Source organism: Emys orbicularis, chromosome 20 (assembly GCF_028017835.1).
Source record: "Emys orbicularis isolate rEmyOrb1 chromosome 20, rEmyOrb1.hap1, whole genome shotgun sequence".
Classification (NCBI taxonomy): Eukaryota; Metazoa; Chordata; order Testudines; family Emydidae; genus Emys; species Emys orbicularis.
The window spans coordinates 5,447,930-5,463,162 of NC_088702.1; the positions used below are offsets into that span (position 1 = coordinate 5,447,930).

General features: G+C 47.5%; 1 protein-coding gene across 2 annotated transcripts in view; it reads left to right on the top strand.

The window, feature by feature from the left end:
* RNF115 (ring finger protein 115) overlaps positions 1 to 15,233 on the top strand; it is a 42,470-nt gene that overhangs the window by 21,301 nt on the left and 5,936 nt on the right. Inside the window, exons 3-8 of one of the 2 annotated variants that reach the window (XM_065420228.1) lie at positions 394 to 451; positions 6,859 to 7,070; positions 8,849 to 8,920; positions 9,210 to 9,282; positions 12,652 to 12,745; positions 13,543 to 15,194. In XM_065420228.1, the coding sequence (XP_065276300.1) occupies positions 394 to 451; positions 6,859 to 7,070; positions 8,849 to 8,920; positions 9,210 to 9,282; positions 12,652 to 12,745; positions 13,543 to 13,748 (715 nt within the window). In that variant the 3' untranslated portion in view covers positions 13,749 to 15,194. Of the gene's footprint in view, positions 1 to 393; positions 452 to 6,858; positions 7,071 to 8,848; positions 8,921 to 9,209; positions 9,283 to 12,651; positions 12,746 to 13,542; positions 15,195 to 15,233 lie in introns of those variants that run through there. The other variant, XM_065420227.1, reaches the window with a different exon arrangement.

The window sequence follows — 15,233 nt, forward strand, 5'->3', positions numbered from 1 at the left end:
CGAAGCTAGCAGCCCGAGGGAAATGTATTTATACCGCTGTTCAGGGACTCTCTTGTGAATTGGAGCCTCTCTAAAACATCTTGCATATTTTTTCCATACAAGGGAAACCTAAATTGGTGCGCTGTAGAGTCACTTTATTCTTTCAGCAGGCGCATCAGCTTTACCTGCATTTCCCCTCTGGGCTGACACTGTGTTGTGTATATATAGATTAATTCCTTCCACAAAGTAACTCGTACCACCATTTGATCATCCTTTTTTGCCCACATGGGAGCCTTGTCTTGTTCCTTATAGAGAGTCTGGCTCACACTGGCTTCTGTCTATATTTAACCCCCAGAAGGGGGAGCTTATTTTTGAAAGCAACAACCGGCTCTAACTAGTCTGTTTTCTCCTCAGTTTTCTAGATGGTAGTGGCAGTGGAATAGACGACAGTCCATCCACACAGTTTTCAGAGGTGAGTTTGCTTTTAATGCTGACTTCTTTTTTTTTAAAAAAAAACCCTTAGCTGAGCAAAAATCTATTTTGGATTTTAGCAATTTTTTTGAATGAAAATTTACATTCAGGGAATGACACTCTTGAAAGCATGTCTAGGAACACACTGATAGGAGGAGGAGATTGATGTGTGACTGACTTTTTTGCTTTCCAGCAGACAGCAGTCTCAAACCCTGAATGTGTAGTCGTAAGCCATGCTAGATGAGAGCTTTTTTTGTTTGTTGAGTAGAGGCACACTCCTTTACAGAACAGATGGAATCTCTGCTCTCATCTCAGACACATACAACAAGAAGGTACAGCGTCCCCTTGGGTGAAATTTTGGTCCCAGTACATGGGAGTTGTGCCACTGACTACAGCTGTAGTCTTTAAGGAGATCTCTATAGGAGGCTTCATGAACATGGTGGGTTTTGAGGAGGGCTTTGAAGTTGATGGCTTGGCGCATGCGAACAGAACAGTTCCAAGCACAGAGCATGGCAGGACAAAGGCTCAAAGCAGATAATCGTGCAAGGAGACGGGCAACAGATGCAGAGGGAGTGAAAGAGGCATGATCTAGGGTGCATCTACTGCAATTCCCTTCTTTCCCCCACATGTAGCAAAGAACAGCGGTGATGGGACTCAAAAGTGGCCTTGTCCAGTCATCTCTCGCTGGCCGGAGTATTGGGAGACAGAAGAAGATAAAAACATAAGAACGGCCACACTGGGTCCATCTAGTCCAGTATCCTGTCTTCTGACAGTGGCCAGTGCCAGGTGCTTTGGAGGGAATGAACAGAACAGGGCAATTAGCAAGTGATCCGTCTCCTGTCATCCAGTCCCAGCATCTGGCAGTCAGATGTTTAGGGATACCCAAAGCATGGGGTTGCATCCCTGGCCATCCTGGCTAATAGCCATTGATGGATCTATCCTCCATCAACTTATCTAATTCTTTTTTGAACCCTGTTATAGTTTTGGCTTTCACAACATCCCTTGGCAATGAGTTCCACAGGTTGATTGTGCGTTGGGTGAAGAAGTACTTCCTTTTGTTTGTTTGAAACCTGCTGCCCGTTAATTTATGGGGTGACCCCGGGATCTTGTGTTATGTGAAGGGGTAAATAACACTTCCCTATTCACTTTCTCCACACCAGTCACGATTTTATAGACCTCTATACTATCCTCCCTGCCCCCCCAGTCATCTCTTTTCTAAGCTGAACAGTCCCAGACTTTTTAATTTCTCCTCATATGGAAACTGTTCCATGCCCTTAATCATCTTACAATCAATTACAATCTGCATATCTGAGGCTATGTCTACACTACCACGTTTGTCAGTGTAACTTATGTCACTCAAGGGTGTGAAAGAACACCCCTCTCGGTGACGTAAGTTACACTGACAGGCGCCGGTGTGGACAGCGCTATGTTGGCGGGAGACGCGCTCCCATCGACAGAGCTACTGCCACTCGTCGGAGGTGGTTTAATTATGTCGGCGGGAGAGCTCTCGCTTGCTGGCATAGAGCGCCTTCACGAGTGAACTTACAGCGGCACCGCTGCATCGGTACAGTTGTGCCACTGTAAGCTCGCTAGTGTACACAGGGCCTCAATTCCCCTCTGCAGTTTCAGCTGGATATAGTATCTATCTAAATGAAACCACTGCTGTGTGCTATTAAACTGCCGTGGTCTACTCCAGCAATGACGGTGAATAAAGCGATCTTTGCTTGTATTTTGTGTGACAGTTCACAAAGAGCTTTGGGATGGTGTTCAGGATGAAAGACGCTATGTACATATTAAGATTAGTATTAATAATGAGCTTTTGCTCTTGACGGGGTTGCAGGCGAGCGTAGCTGCATTCTGTTCAACAAAAGTTCCAGCTCAGTTCTGATTCTGGGGGGTGTGTTTGGTGAATCACAAAGCAGATCATAATCTTGATTTTTATTTTTTTTTCTTCTCCTTCCCCTCGTCCTCTGATGCTGAGTTGAACTAGTAGGCATAAAGATCTTGTAAACTGAGCTACTTAGATACACAAAATAAAGCTGCGGTTTTCCACTCATACCCCAGGCTGATGAGGTGTCAGTAAAATGTGGATAGTAAATATGTTGAGATTATTCTATTTCCGTCTTACAATATGTTCTGTAGTATCTGATTCTTTTGATACATCTCAAAATGCAGCTGTATCTAATGTCATTTTATAGTGATGTGTCTAGATCACCTGACACTGGTATATCCAGTGTAAATGCCAACTGCTCCCGCTTCACACAGGTAGCTCTCTTGTCTGACACTGCTTGCTTGCTTACACATTCTGAAATCTTTCATAAAAATCTTATAAAATCTTCTGTGCCCTCATAGTAACAGAGCATCAGTTGCTACTAACTGAGCTATTTTGAACCGCAGGCTTGTTTAATCACGAAGAGGCTTTCTAAAAATGCAATAAAACAAAACTGGTTTTGCAGCCTAAGGTTGCAAGTTAGCACTTTCAGTTCTGAACGATGCCGTCAGAGGTCCAGGAGAGGAGAACGGGGAGATTCCCTGGCTTCGTGGTTGTCTCTATACGCCCCGCTTCTTTCCTGCAAGCGGGTGAAAAGCCAAGGAAATCAAGCCAATTGCGCTGCATAATTTCATTGACTACCCTGAAAGCTCGTGTCCTATGCAAATAGCACACCTGAGCCGAGCGTCTCGGCTTACCTAAGGGGTTGTCACGGAACCGACAGCTGTTCAGTTTAGTAAAGGAACAGGTGGGTTTCGACAGCAAAAGCAGCAGCTGTGTGAGCGAATGGAGCATGCACTGGTGGTGGTATAAACAAGTGGGCCCCCTCCTGGGCACCCCTGCAAGTGGCCCCTTGCCTCAGTTTCCCTCTTGGGTAACTCAGAGGACTCCACTTCAGGCTCTTACTTAAACTGGCCCCCAAGAGGGGTGGTATTTATTACAAAATGCTTCTGCAAATAGTCTGTAACAAATGTCCCAAAATTTTAGTCTGTCTCACCCCAGTGCATCTAGTCCTTGTTCTTATCATACCCCAGCGTCTTCCGTCACAGCTGTCCTCTTCTTTCCCTCTGTCGGGACAGAAACCCTGCCCATCCTTTTGGGGGGCAACCCTGCTTTTCCCAGCAGCATCTCTCCCAGCCTCTCTGCTGGGAGCATCCCTCGCTCCCCCAGCCCGCTCTCCCTTCCTCAGGCTCCAGCTCTCCAGCAAGGAGATGTCAGCGGGTAAGCCGCTCTCCTGCTCCCCCTGCCTTCCGCCCTCTCTGGCCCTTGGCTCTAGCGTAGAGCCAGCAGGCATCTCCCTCTGCTGCTCCCCCTGCCTTCGGCCCTCTGGCTTGGGAACACCAGCCAGCAAACCTTGTGTGCTGCTCCCCTGTCTCCGCTTTCTCCCAGGAACCACCATCTCTCCAGCAGCTCTCCTCCCCTGCCTGATTCCCCTATTCTGACTTCTCAATGACCTTTTGTAGCCTGTCAGGTGCTGCCTCACCCTGTCAGTGGGCCCAACAGGGAGCTCCTGGACCGGATCTGGAGAGCTGAGCCCAGTTTCGCTTAATGAGCCAGCTAACCTGTTGCAGAATGAACAAGCTACTGTTTGTCGGCCAGAAAGCTGGGCTTAAACGGATCAGTGGGTCCTACAAAATACGTCGCACTGTCTGACCTAGACGATTGGCCATTATCACCACAGCTGTTGTCTGTGGTCTGAACTCAGCAGCCTGTTTCCAAGCCTGTTGTCCTAGCTAAGAGCAAAATGTGCTCTTCTGTTTCTATGGAACCTGGCGTTGGAGGATTTCAGATCTAATGCTAATTAGTCACATGCTGATTCACATCGCCCTCTGCGAGGGAGGTTGAATCCCCATTTTACAGATGGAGAAATAGAGGCACGGGGAGGCGGTGTGTCTTTCCCAAGGTCACACAATGAGCAGCGGATGTTATGGCGGCTTAGCTCTTCGTCCTCTGCTCTACCCACCAGAAACCCCTCCTCCCCCACATCCCATCAAGACTTCTTTTTTCCATCAGTGTTAAAACAAAATGCTTTAGTTTTACACATTCGATCAGTAAACCTAGTGCAGTGAAGGGAGCGGAAGCATTGCAGCTCTCCCCTACCGTTGGCAGAAAAGCTAATAAATATTCTGCTGCAAGGTCAGGAAGGGAAAAGAACAGCTACTTTCTCCCTGGACCTTTATCAGCTGATTGGGAAGGACACATGAGCGACCATCTCTCTACGAGTCGGTCGTGTTCATTCCCTCTCTTTGATACACCGAGGTTCCATCTGGAACTGGCTGAACATGAGACTTTCATGGCCTGGTGTTATCTCCCTACGTGTATCCACCACGGCCCCTCTGCAGCTGGTTTGAAGGTTAGATGCAAGGCTTTTCTGCTTCGATTAGTTCTCCCCTAGCCTTTTTCATCTGCTCCTTCCTTTCCTCACCCCCTCTTTGCCGGAGGCACCTATAATGTTGTTACCTGTTTTCCCCCATAGCTGTTCAAGCACTTTTAAAAAGAAGGTACGTACAGATGGGGAAACTGAGGCACAGAGAGGTTAAAGTGACTTGCCCAAGGTCACGCACTGAGCCAGTGGCAGAGCCAGGATTAGAACCACTGTCTCCAGAGTCCCAGTCCAGTGCTCCATCTGCTAGGCTACGCTGACACCCACTAGGCCAGCGCTTTGAGAACTGCATTTAGCTCCCTTCTGGCTAAGTAGGATGAATGCTATGTAAGTTACTAAAACAAACATGTAGTCTGCTTTGATAGCTGCGCATAAATCTGCCAGGAAAGAATCAACAAATTAGTCTAATTGGGGGTGATGCACCTGATTAGTTTGGGCTAAATTAAGCTGGTTGCCATGGTTCCTAGAAAATGTCTGGCAAACAATCTAAATTTGCTAAATTGCTTTTCTCAGGATGACTTTGTTTCTTCCCCTTGTTCTGCTTGACGTTTTACAAAGTTTTCCCGAAAGGCAGCTCTTAATTAACCGACTTCGCGGTTAGAGCAGCCCTGCTGCCTCCTTCTGTCCGGTTCCCCAGGCCTGGTATAACCCTGCTGCCCCGTTTTGCAGTAGGCCGAGGATTTTTCTGTCACAGCGATTGCAGCTTCAAAGGCACGAACCCAGAGGTAATCTGTAGCCTGCGCAGATGGAGGCCTTTCATTTGTCCATGGGGTCAGCCTTTTCAGACTGCTGACATGCAGAATATCCCCTGTTGGGTAGCAATGGCTTCTGGCCACTGCTGTCCTCTGCCGCTTGGTACCTTCTGTGTAGTGAGTCCCTGATTACTTATCAGATAGGCAGCATGGCCTAGTGGGTAGAGCACTGGACTGGGACTCAGCAGACCTATTATATGATCATATATCAAGATATACCTATGTCATAGAACTGGAAGGGACCCTGAAAGGTCATTGAGTCCAGCCCCCTGCCTTCACTAGCAGGACCAAGTACTGATTTTTGCCCCAGATCCCTAAGTGGCCCCCTCAAGGATTGAACTCACAACCCTGGGTTTAGCAGGCCAATGCTCAAACCACTGAGCTATCCCTCCCCCCAATGATCTTGGACAATTCACTTCCCTTCTCTGTGCCTGTTTTCCCGCCAGCCTTTGTCTGTCTGCATAGACAGCATTGCCACAAATAGCTTACAACACGTGGCGCTTACTATGTGTCTGTACAGCACCTGGCAGCTGATCTTGTATGGGGTCTCTAGGCGCTACGGGGATACAGATAGGGCAGGGAGCGGTGTGTGGGAAAACTTGTTCTGCCCTTGCAGTACCTGCTCTGGGAATAGAGACTGTCGGTCTCCAGGGATGTCAGACTAATACTTGTCACTGGTATACTGTTCATTTCTAAAGGGCCTTTAGAAAACCACAGCTCCTCTGCTGTTTAGCGAGCGTCCGATATTTTCCCCTCTGGGTCCTGTCTCCATTGGAACAGAAGAAACCTCACCTTTTGGTCTAGAAGTAATCTTTAAAATCCATCACACTGGAGAAAGAGTCCAGATTTGCAGCCTTGGAGATTGTAGTCCTCTGTCTAACCCTGGAAGAGATAACAGCAGCGCTGCTGTCCTTATGCTGCTCTCACCCTGAGTCTCTGTTCTGCCCTGGGGGGGTTTCTGTGGCCTAGTCAGTCTTGGCCTCTGCTGAGGCTAGTAACGAGGGGTGTGGTGGGGGGTCTGTCTGTCACCCTAGGAGTGGTATCCTCCCCTCCCTGCTCGTTCCATAGGCTACTGAACGTGAGCCACCATCAAGTGGCAACAGCTTTCAGTCTCTATCGACCTATGTTAGAGTCAAGCCAATGATCAAGAGGAGAGAGATCCCATGTCCGCTACTGATCCCTTGACCCATCCAATCCCTCTTGAACTGTATTTAAAGCAGGTCTTCCTTTCCTGCCCTAACAGCCTGTGCACGTGTGTTGCATGTGTTTTGGCTTCTCAACAGCTTTGGGACCACTTGGACCACACAATGTTATTCCCAGACTTCAGACCGTTTCTGAGCAGCAGCTCGCTGGATCAAGACAGCCGAGACAACGAAAGGGGCCATCAAGCACATGCGGATCTCTGGGGACCAAGCAGACCCCCGCGGCTGCCCATGACACGGAGGTACAGATCCCGGGGCAGCTCACGTCCAGACAGGTCTCCTGCTATTGAAGGGTAAGTGACGAGACTTTCAGTGTACTTATTGCAGCTTATCTCGGGCCTGCTTGAGCCACCAGGCTTCCCAGAGCCTTACCCCTCAGCAGACTGACCCTCCCCCTCCCCCCTGTGGATGACTGGGTCCTTTGTAAAGCCTGTTGGGGCCACTCCAGAATTGGGGTTGCTAAAGACAGGCATTGGGCCCACTGCCTCTGGGGTGCCCCAGTAGTGCTACCAGTCTGGGAACAAGGACAGATACGAGTCGTGACCTCCGAACCCCTGCACGGCAGTGTGGTGCCCTCCCATTAGATTGTGGAGTTGGCCCCACTGTCTTCTTAATTCTTAACGCCTTGGGCATGGGGCGGGTCCTTAGATTTGGAGGCGGGCGGGAGTATTGGGTCAGAGTGCTTACCTAGACGAAGTCCCAGATTGGCACTCCATTCATCAGTGGGGAATCCAGCTTCTTCCTTCCATCCTAACCCGCTCTACCTGCCGCCCATTCCTGGGCACAACCTCAAGCCAGGAGCCATTAAGGGGTCACGGGGCGTTAGGGGAAGGGGCTGCCCCTGGGGCATGCTGCGGGAGGTACACGAGCTCTTGTTTCGGGAGGCAGGCAGGACTGGTGCTACGGAGGAGAGAAGGGATTGGAATAGTCTCTTCGGCTCCTAACCCCCCCGGATGGGAGCGTGGTTGGCCCAGAGGATGCTGAGAGCTAATACAGTAAGAGGTCTTGGTCCTGCATCTGGTGCTGCGGCAGGTGCAGGAAGACTGGCTTTGATCCGTTGAGTATCCCTAGAGACTAGGGCCCAGAGTTTGAAAGGTGTTTCCGCATCGCTGGGCTCAGCATTGCAGTGCCTAACTGATTTAAGAGCCTAAATCTCATTTTCAAAAGGGATTTACACGTAGGAACCCAAATCATGTTGACAGTTGATGGGATTTTTGCTCCTAAGTGTCTAAATCCCCTTTGAAAATGAGATTTAGGCTCCTAAATCAGTTAGGCACTGCAACGCTGAGCCCAGCGATGCGGTGGGGGGAGGGATAGCTCAGTGGTTTGAGCATTGGCCTGCTAAACCCAGGATTGTGAGTTCAATCCTTGAGGGGGCCACTTAGGGATCTGGGGCAAAATCAGTACTTGGTCCTGCTAGTGAAGGCAGGGGGCTGGACTCGATGACCTTTCAAGGTCCCTTCCAGTTCTAGGAGATAGGATATCTCCATTATTATTATTAGGTATTGCAGTGCCTAAAATCCTTTACACAGGTCCAGGTTTTTAACTCTGAGTGTTCGTTCACTTGCCACACCTGCCATTCCCATAACTCCTTGGATCCAGGGCATGTCATTTAAAAACCCACATTCTCCCCCCAAAATCAGTGAAAACTATTGACTCGGAGTTGAATATTTTTCACTCTCCACTTCCTCCTCCTTTAATCTCCGTCCCCACAGCAATGAAAGCTATTGGGGTAGGGAAAAAGAATCAGTGTCCTGGAAATCTCAACCCTTTGCTTTCCCTTCCCAACCCCTGGCACCATCTTGGAGAAGTTTGCACTGCTTTAAACACGCTTCCTTCCTCCCATCTGTTGGGCAGTCTTGGCTCACCCTTGGAGGAAAGATGTACAACAAACGCTCCCAAAAAGTGTGGCTTTCTGAGGGAGGGACCCATAGTTGATTTTGGGAGGAGCTAGTGGTTCACTGTCCTTCTCTCACTAAAATGTTGTTGCTTGCCTATGTTTTTGTCCTAGCCTGTTTGCTCAATTTGTTTTTTGTTTTTGTTTGTTTTTTTTACCCTTTCTTCTTAACAGAATAATACAGCAGATCTTTGCAGGGTTTTTTGCAAACTCAGCAATCCCAGGCTCACAGCACCCTTTTTCCTGGTGAGTAGCGAGCAGCGTTTAGCACCACCTCCTTGGATCAGATCGTTGCAATAAACAAGCGTTGTGCTGCAAATCTGTTGTGTCTATGCGATAAACGGCACTCCACAATGGGATGGCTCTTGTGCTGTTCACATCTGTACCCAGCTGAACGGCTTCATCTCTGGGATCCCACAGGATGATGTGCTGTATAAATCCTGCTGGTGTTTGTTTGAATTTCAGTGCAAGAACATTTCTGAGCTGTATTGAGGTTGACAAAATTGCTCCCTTAACTGTTTGCTTCTATCTGCAGGAGTGGAATGCTGCACTCCAATCCAGGCGACTATGCATGGGGACAGAGCGGCCTTGATGCTATTGTGACCCAGGTAAGATTTGCACGTGTGCTGATGTGGGGTGAGACCCAGTTATGCTGCCCAAGCTTTCTGATTTGTGCCTGTAAGATTTTTCTATCTTTCACTTCCCTCTCCTGTCAATCTCACTTCCTTCTAGAGATAATCCCTTTTTCATAGAATTTTAAGGCCAGCAGGGACGATTGGATAACAGAGTGGAGCAGATGAAAAATTATAAAATTTGCAGATGGCACCACGCCAGGAGGAATTGCAACCACTTTTGAGGACAGGATCGCAGTGCAGGATGACACTGACAAATTGGAGAACTGGTCTGAGTTCGACAAGATGAAAATCAATAAAGACAAGTGCAAAGTGCTTCACTTAGGAAGGAAAAATCAAATGCATAACTAAAAAATTGGGGATAACTGGCTAGGTGGTTGTACTGCTGAAAAGACTTGGGGGTTCTAGTGGATCACGCATTGAATATGAGTCAGGATGATGCCGTTGCAAAAAAAAGGCTAATATCATTATGGGGTGTATTAACAGAAATAGTGTATGTAAGACACAGGAGGTAATTGTTCTGCTCTATTTGGCACTGGTGAGGCCTCAGCTGGTGACCTGTGTCCAATTCTGTGTGCCACGCTTCAGGAAAGATGTGGCCAAATTGGAGAGGGTGTGGAGGAGCGTGACAAAATCTACAAGGAAAGGTTTGAAAAAAGGGGCATATTTAGTCTTGAGAAAAGAAGAGTGTGGGGGCACCTGGTAAGTCTTCAAATATGTTACGGGCTGTTTATAAAGAGGATGGTGACCAATTGTTCTCCATGTTCACTGAAGATAGAAGAAGCAGCAATGGGCTTAATCCGCAGCAAGGGAGATTTAGGTTAGATATTAGGAAAAACTTTCTAACCCTAAGGGGGGTTAGGCTCTGGAACAGGCTGCCAAGGGAGGTTGCGTAATCCCCGTTGTTGGAGGTTTTTAAGAACAGCTTGGACAAACACCTGTCAGGGATGGTCTAGGTTTACATGGTCCTGCCTCTTCAGAGGACGTTGGACTTGATGACTTCTTGATATTCCTTCCAGCCCTACAGATATATATGGTTCTATGATTAGATCATCTAGTTTGACCTCCAGTATATCATAGACTATAACATTTCATCCAGTTACTGCTGTATGGAGCCCAGTAACTGGTTTGAGTAAAGCATCTCTTCCAGAAAGGCATCCAGTTGTGATTTGAAGACATCAAGAATCCACCACTTCCCTGGGTGGTTTGTTCCAATGGTTAATTACTCTCACTTAAAAAATTAGGCCTTATTTCTAATTTGAATTTGTCTGGCTTTGGTTCTTGTTACGCCTTTCCCTGTTGGAGCCCTTTAGTATCTTTACCCATGAAGGTACTTAAACTCCATCATCAAGTCCCCTCTGGATTTTCTTTGATAAGCTAAACAGTCTGTTTTAGTCTCTCACTGTAAGGCATTAATTTCAGCCCTTAAATCATTTTTGAGGCTAATGATTTTGAGAGCAGCTGATCCACAGTTCCACAACCATCAGCCCCACCTCAGGCTCCTCAGTACCTGGTCTGAGAACACACCTCGCTAGTGTTGCATGTAGTAATTTGATGCAGCTCTGTGTTTCATTCTGACTCATCTGAGTTATCACCACAAACGTCTTGGCACAAGGGGATCCTGATTATGGCAGCAATGAGGCTGCTAATGCTTTAAGCTATTTTTAATGATCATCTAGAACACTCACAGGGACGAGGGTAAAGGAGGAGGAATTGGTTTTGATCATTTTTGCTTCATCTCTGCTTGTAAAGATGGGCTGGTTCTTAGCAAAAGGGATGGGGAGATGGGTCAGGATACCTGGGTTCCCAGCTCTGCTGCTGACTGGCTGTGAGACTTTGGGTGAATCTCTTCTTTCTATGCCTTGTTTTCCCCTGTATAAAACAGGGATATCCTTCTCCTTGTGGGAATGGGGCAGCGTTGAGGCTTAATTACTGTACTGCTAATGCAGAGGCTCTTTGAGGGCTTCGTATGAAAGCCGACGTTGAAGTGTATATTATTTCATCTCCTTGCCTTTCATGAGAGCCAATTCTACCTGTGCAGCTATCTGCTAGGAAGGTTGCAAGTTCCTTGCAACAGTCCTGCAAACCTTAACGATAGCAAAGCTAACTTCTTATCACTTATTTGTCTGACCGTAACGCCCAGGTATCGGTTGTGCTAGGTTCTGTACAAACGCACAACAAAAAGACAGTCCTGGCATTGTGTTGAAGATTTCAGTTCTCTTCATAGATCCCTGTTCAGACAGATGCAGCTTTTATGTCTCGAGAGCTACAGAGCCTTCTGAAGCTATGAGTTACCGATTGCCTTCTGCCCACTAGGGTCTATGCATCTTGGTTGGAGGAGAATAGGGTCAATTCCTTTCCCATCACCACCCCACAAGATCTTTTTTGGCTAATATGAGAACAGAAGGGGCTGGCTTGGGAGTGGAGCCAAATCTCTGGAGGGCGATGACTCCCCTGTCTTGGAGAGGATGAGCAACTAGAACATTTTGTGGTAGCTAATCCTGCTGTTGTCAAGCACCTCGTGAACATGGCGTGCAGGCCATCTGCCGTCGTTCGCCACTAGCCACGGCTTTACAAACTGCCTCACAAACGCATCTTGCTCTCCTTCATCACAGCTTCCTCAAAGGAGCCCACATCCCACGTGTCCAGGGGAGGGGGCTTGGAGAGAGTCTCATTATGGTCATCAGGTGCCGTTTGCTGACATCACCTCCCCCTGTATTCCACAAGCAGCAGTCTGGTTTCTGTGTGGACGTACAGCTCCTTTCGGCTCTGCCTCCATCCCGTGTCTGGAGGGGGCGAGCGACGGGGGTCAATCTCACCTCAGTCATTTTATTGCGGTGTCATTACTGGGCTAGAGTGGGACCACTTGTAATCTCCTCTCTTTGTGGCCTGCCCAAGTCCCAGCGTGTGCAGAACACTGCTGTGTATCTTCTTATGCCCACCAGGCAGCACAATGCCTTTCTCCAACCCTCCAGTCGCGAGACACCTCTGTCAACTCCCTTTCAGTCCAGTATCCTCCTCCATTCCCTCCAGCCTGTCTCTTGGTTTTTTTTCTTCTCCTCCCCACCCTGCTCATACAGCACTGGCTCCCTGCTGTGGTCCGAGAGCCTTCTCCTCTGCAGTTTGTGCCAGTTGCAGCTTACCTTCACCCTTTTAACTTCAGATGCCATCTGAAAACCTCCCTATCCTGTAGCTAGCGACTAGCCTATGTTTTATGGTGCAGCTCCCTCCCTGGCCTGGTTAATGTGGTGGAGTAGTGTGGAGGCACGGCTTGAAGGAGAGGTATTCCACAAGACAAGGCTGGGTTGCATTCTAAAACATGGTGTGTTTGTCATCCCCTTGCAGCTTTTAGGACAGTTGGAAAACACAGGACCGCCCCCAGCTGACAAAGAGAAGATCACCTCTCTTCCAACGGTGACAGTAACTCAGGAACAAGTCGGTGGGTTAAGTCCAATATCTGGTCTTTCCTCCCATGTCTGGTAATGCTTGACGTCCTGCTGTGTGTCTTCTACCATTTGGATGCATTGATAGATCCACACTGGTGCTCATCCGTGGGTCCCGAAGGCTTTTCTGACTTTTCCCTTAAGCTTCCCTACGTTAATGATTAGACTCTTTGCCTCCACCACTGCCTGCTACCTCCCATTCAGTTGTGTGTTGTGTGCACCCTCGAACATCTGGTCCACCATCTAGCTGAGTCGCTCAGCTCAAGCAACGGAGGGTTGTGATTTTTTTTAGCTCTGGAGGTTCTGCTGACAACTTGGGCTACCCTGACAGTGGAGGTGGGCCTGCTTTGATCCCTTGTCTCAACTGCCCTCCCAAAAGCTAAAATGGTCTGAATTGAATGAGTAGCAGGCATTGGTTGGTAAAGTCAAGGCTTCGGACTGACAGCGGCATGCATAGTGCATGTGGTATGTTGCATTTATCCAGTCATGAGAAACACACCTTTTGCTTATTTGAGCTGTTGCTGCTGTTTTAACTTACCTCCTTCTATTTATGTTTGTTGTTACCTCCTTCTGTTTATCAGATCCAAGGGGGGCTTGCATGTCACGTCTCCTTTCTTAGCTGGTAAATACAACTGTGAACAGATTCCTACCGAACTGCTCCTAAATCCTCTTTAAAATGTGGGTGTAAAGATCACCGGTTCCTTTGACATACTTGACAGCAAAGAATTGTGTGTGTTTCATGAGTGCTCACGGTTTCACTGTTGGTTCAGCAAGGTTTTTGTGTTTTTTTTAGTGTGTTTGCAGACGTGTGTGACTCACAAAGTTGCAGTCGGATTCTTTTCCCCCTATAAGCTAATGTGTTCCCTGAAACTAAAATTGTTTGAAGACGCACTGTTTCATTTACCCAAAAAAAAAAAAAAAAAAATCTGTTTCCATGGTATCTGTTTTTGTCTGGATCTTTTTATACGCACAAGTTTTAGTCTCATTTATGGAGACTGAAGAGGAGCGTGTATCTCCATATTCTAATATCTCATGCAAAGCAACAGCAGAGTCTGCCCCGTGTCTGTGAGCTAGCTGAGCATCTGTTGTGCTACCTGGCAACTGAGTCGGGAATTAATGTGGCAGGTTCAGTGTCTCTGCTGGCAAAGGACGCAAGCTAGGAAATGTGTTTGGTGCTGGAGTTGCAGTGTCAGTGCTAGTGGTGACAGGAGAGCAGCTCTCAGTGTTCAAACTGGGATTGCTATGTAGCCAACGTGCTCCTTTCCTGGGGAGGACGAATCACTAATCCTAATTCCATAGCAGCATTGCAAAATTAACATAAGAACAGCCATAACTGGGTCAGATCAATGGTCCATCTAGCCCATATCCTGTCTTCTAACAGTGGTCAATGCCAAGTGCTTCAGAGGGAATGAACAGAACAGGTAATTGTGAGTGATCCATCCCCGTCATCCACTCTCCGCTTTTGGCAGAGACTAGGGACGCTCAGAGCATGGAGTTGCATCCCTGACCATCTTGGCTAATAGCCATTGATGGACCTATCCTCCATGAACTTACCTCGTTCTTTTTTGAACTCTGTTATAGTTTCGGCCTTCACAACATCCCCTGGCAATGAATTCCACAGGTTGACTGTGTGTTGGGTGAAGAAGTACTTTCTTATGTTTGTTTTGATTTCATTGGGTGACCCCTAGTTCTTGTGTTGGTGTTGTTGGCACTGTCCTACGCGAGTGAGTTTGTTAATAGACAAGTAAAATGCCCTTAGTTTGATTTTCATTATCGGTCATCTTTTGTGCCAGCCTGGTAAATGTTAGCGTCCACTATAGGCTGTATAGTCCCCAAGGCCCTATATTGGAAGGTCTTTAATAGCACTTTGCAGAGCATTAACTATGTAAAAAAGTCCATTGTGGCCCCAACATCAAATATAAAGCGGACTGTAAGCCATTAAAGTAGCTGAATGTTCTCCCTTCCCATGTATGTATTGGAGTCCAGCCATCAGGAAACAGTAACTATAAAAACAAAAAGTTATAATAAAAATAAAATTTGAAAATGGACTCGCCAAGGCCATAAAAACGTCAATAAAATAATGGCAAAGGCATTTTAGAAATGAGAAATTTACTGCCCTAGGGCTCGATCCTACAAACACTGTGTAACTTCACTCCTGCGAGTAATCCCATTGACAGAACTAGAAACCACCATCCAGCTCAGACCCTCCTTCCCTAGTTCTAAACTCCTCCTCCCCGTCTATAGGACCTTTCCTGTGCTGAATCGCCCCCACCCACATTTATTCTCTGTTTATCAGTGCGGGGTGTCCAGTATCTGTTCTCAATTACTGTCGGTCGCCCTTCAGCACTGGGTAGGGCACTCTGGATAAAATATATCTGCTTATTGTGCCATGCACGGGCGACCTAAACAAAAAAACAATCCATACTCCATCATTTCCTCACGTCTGCAAATTCAGCCTTGCTCCTCTTCAACAACTGATCACTG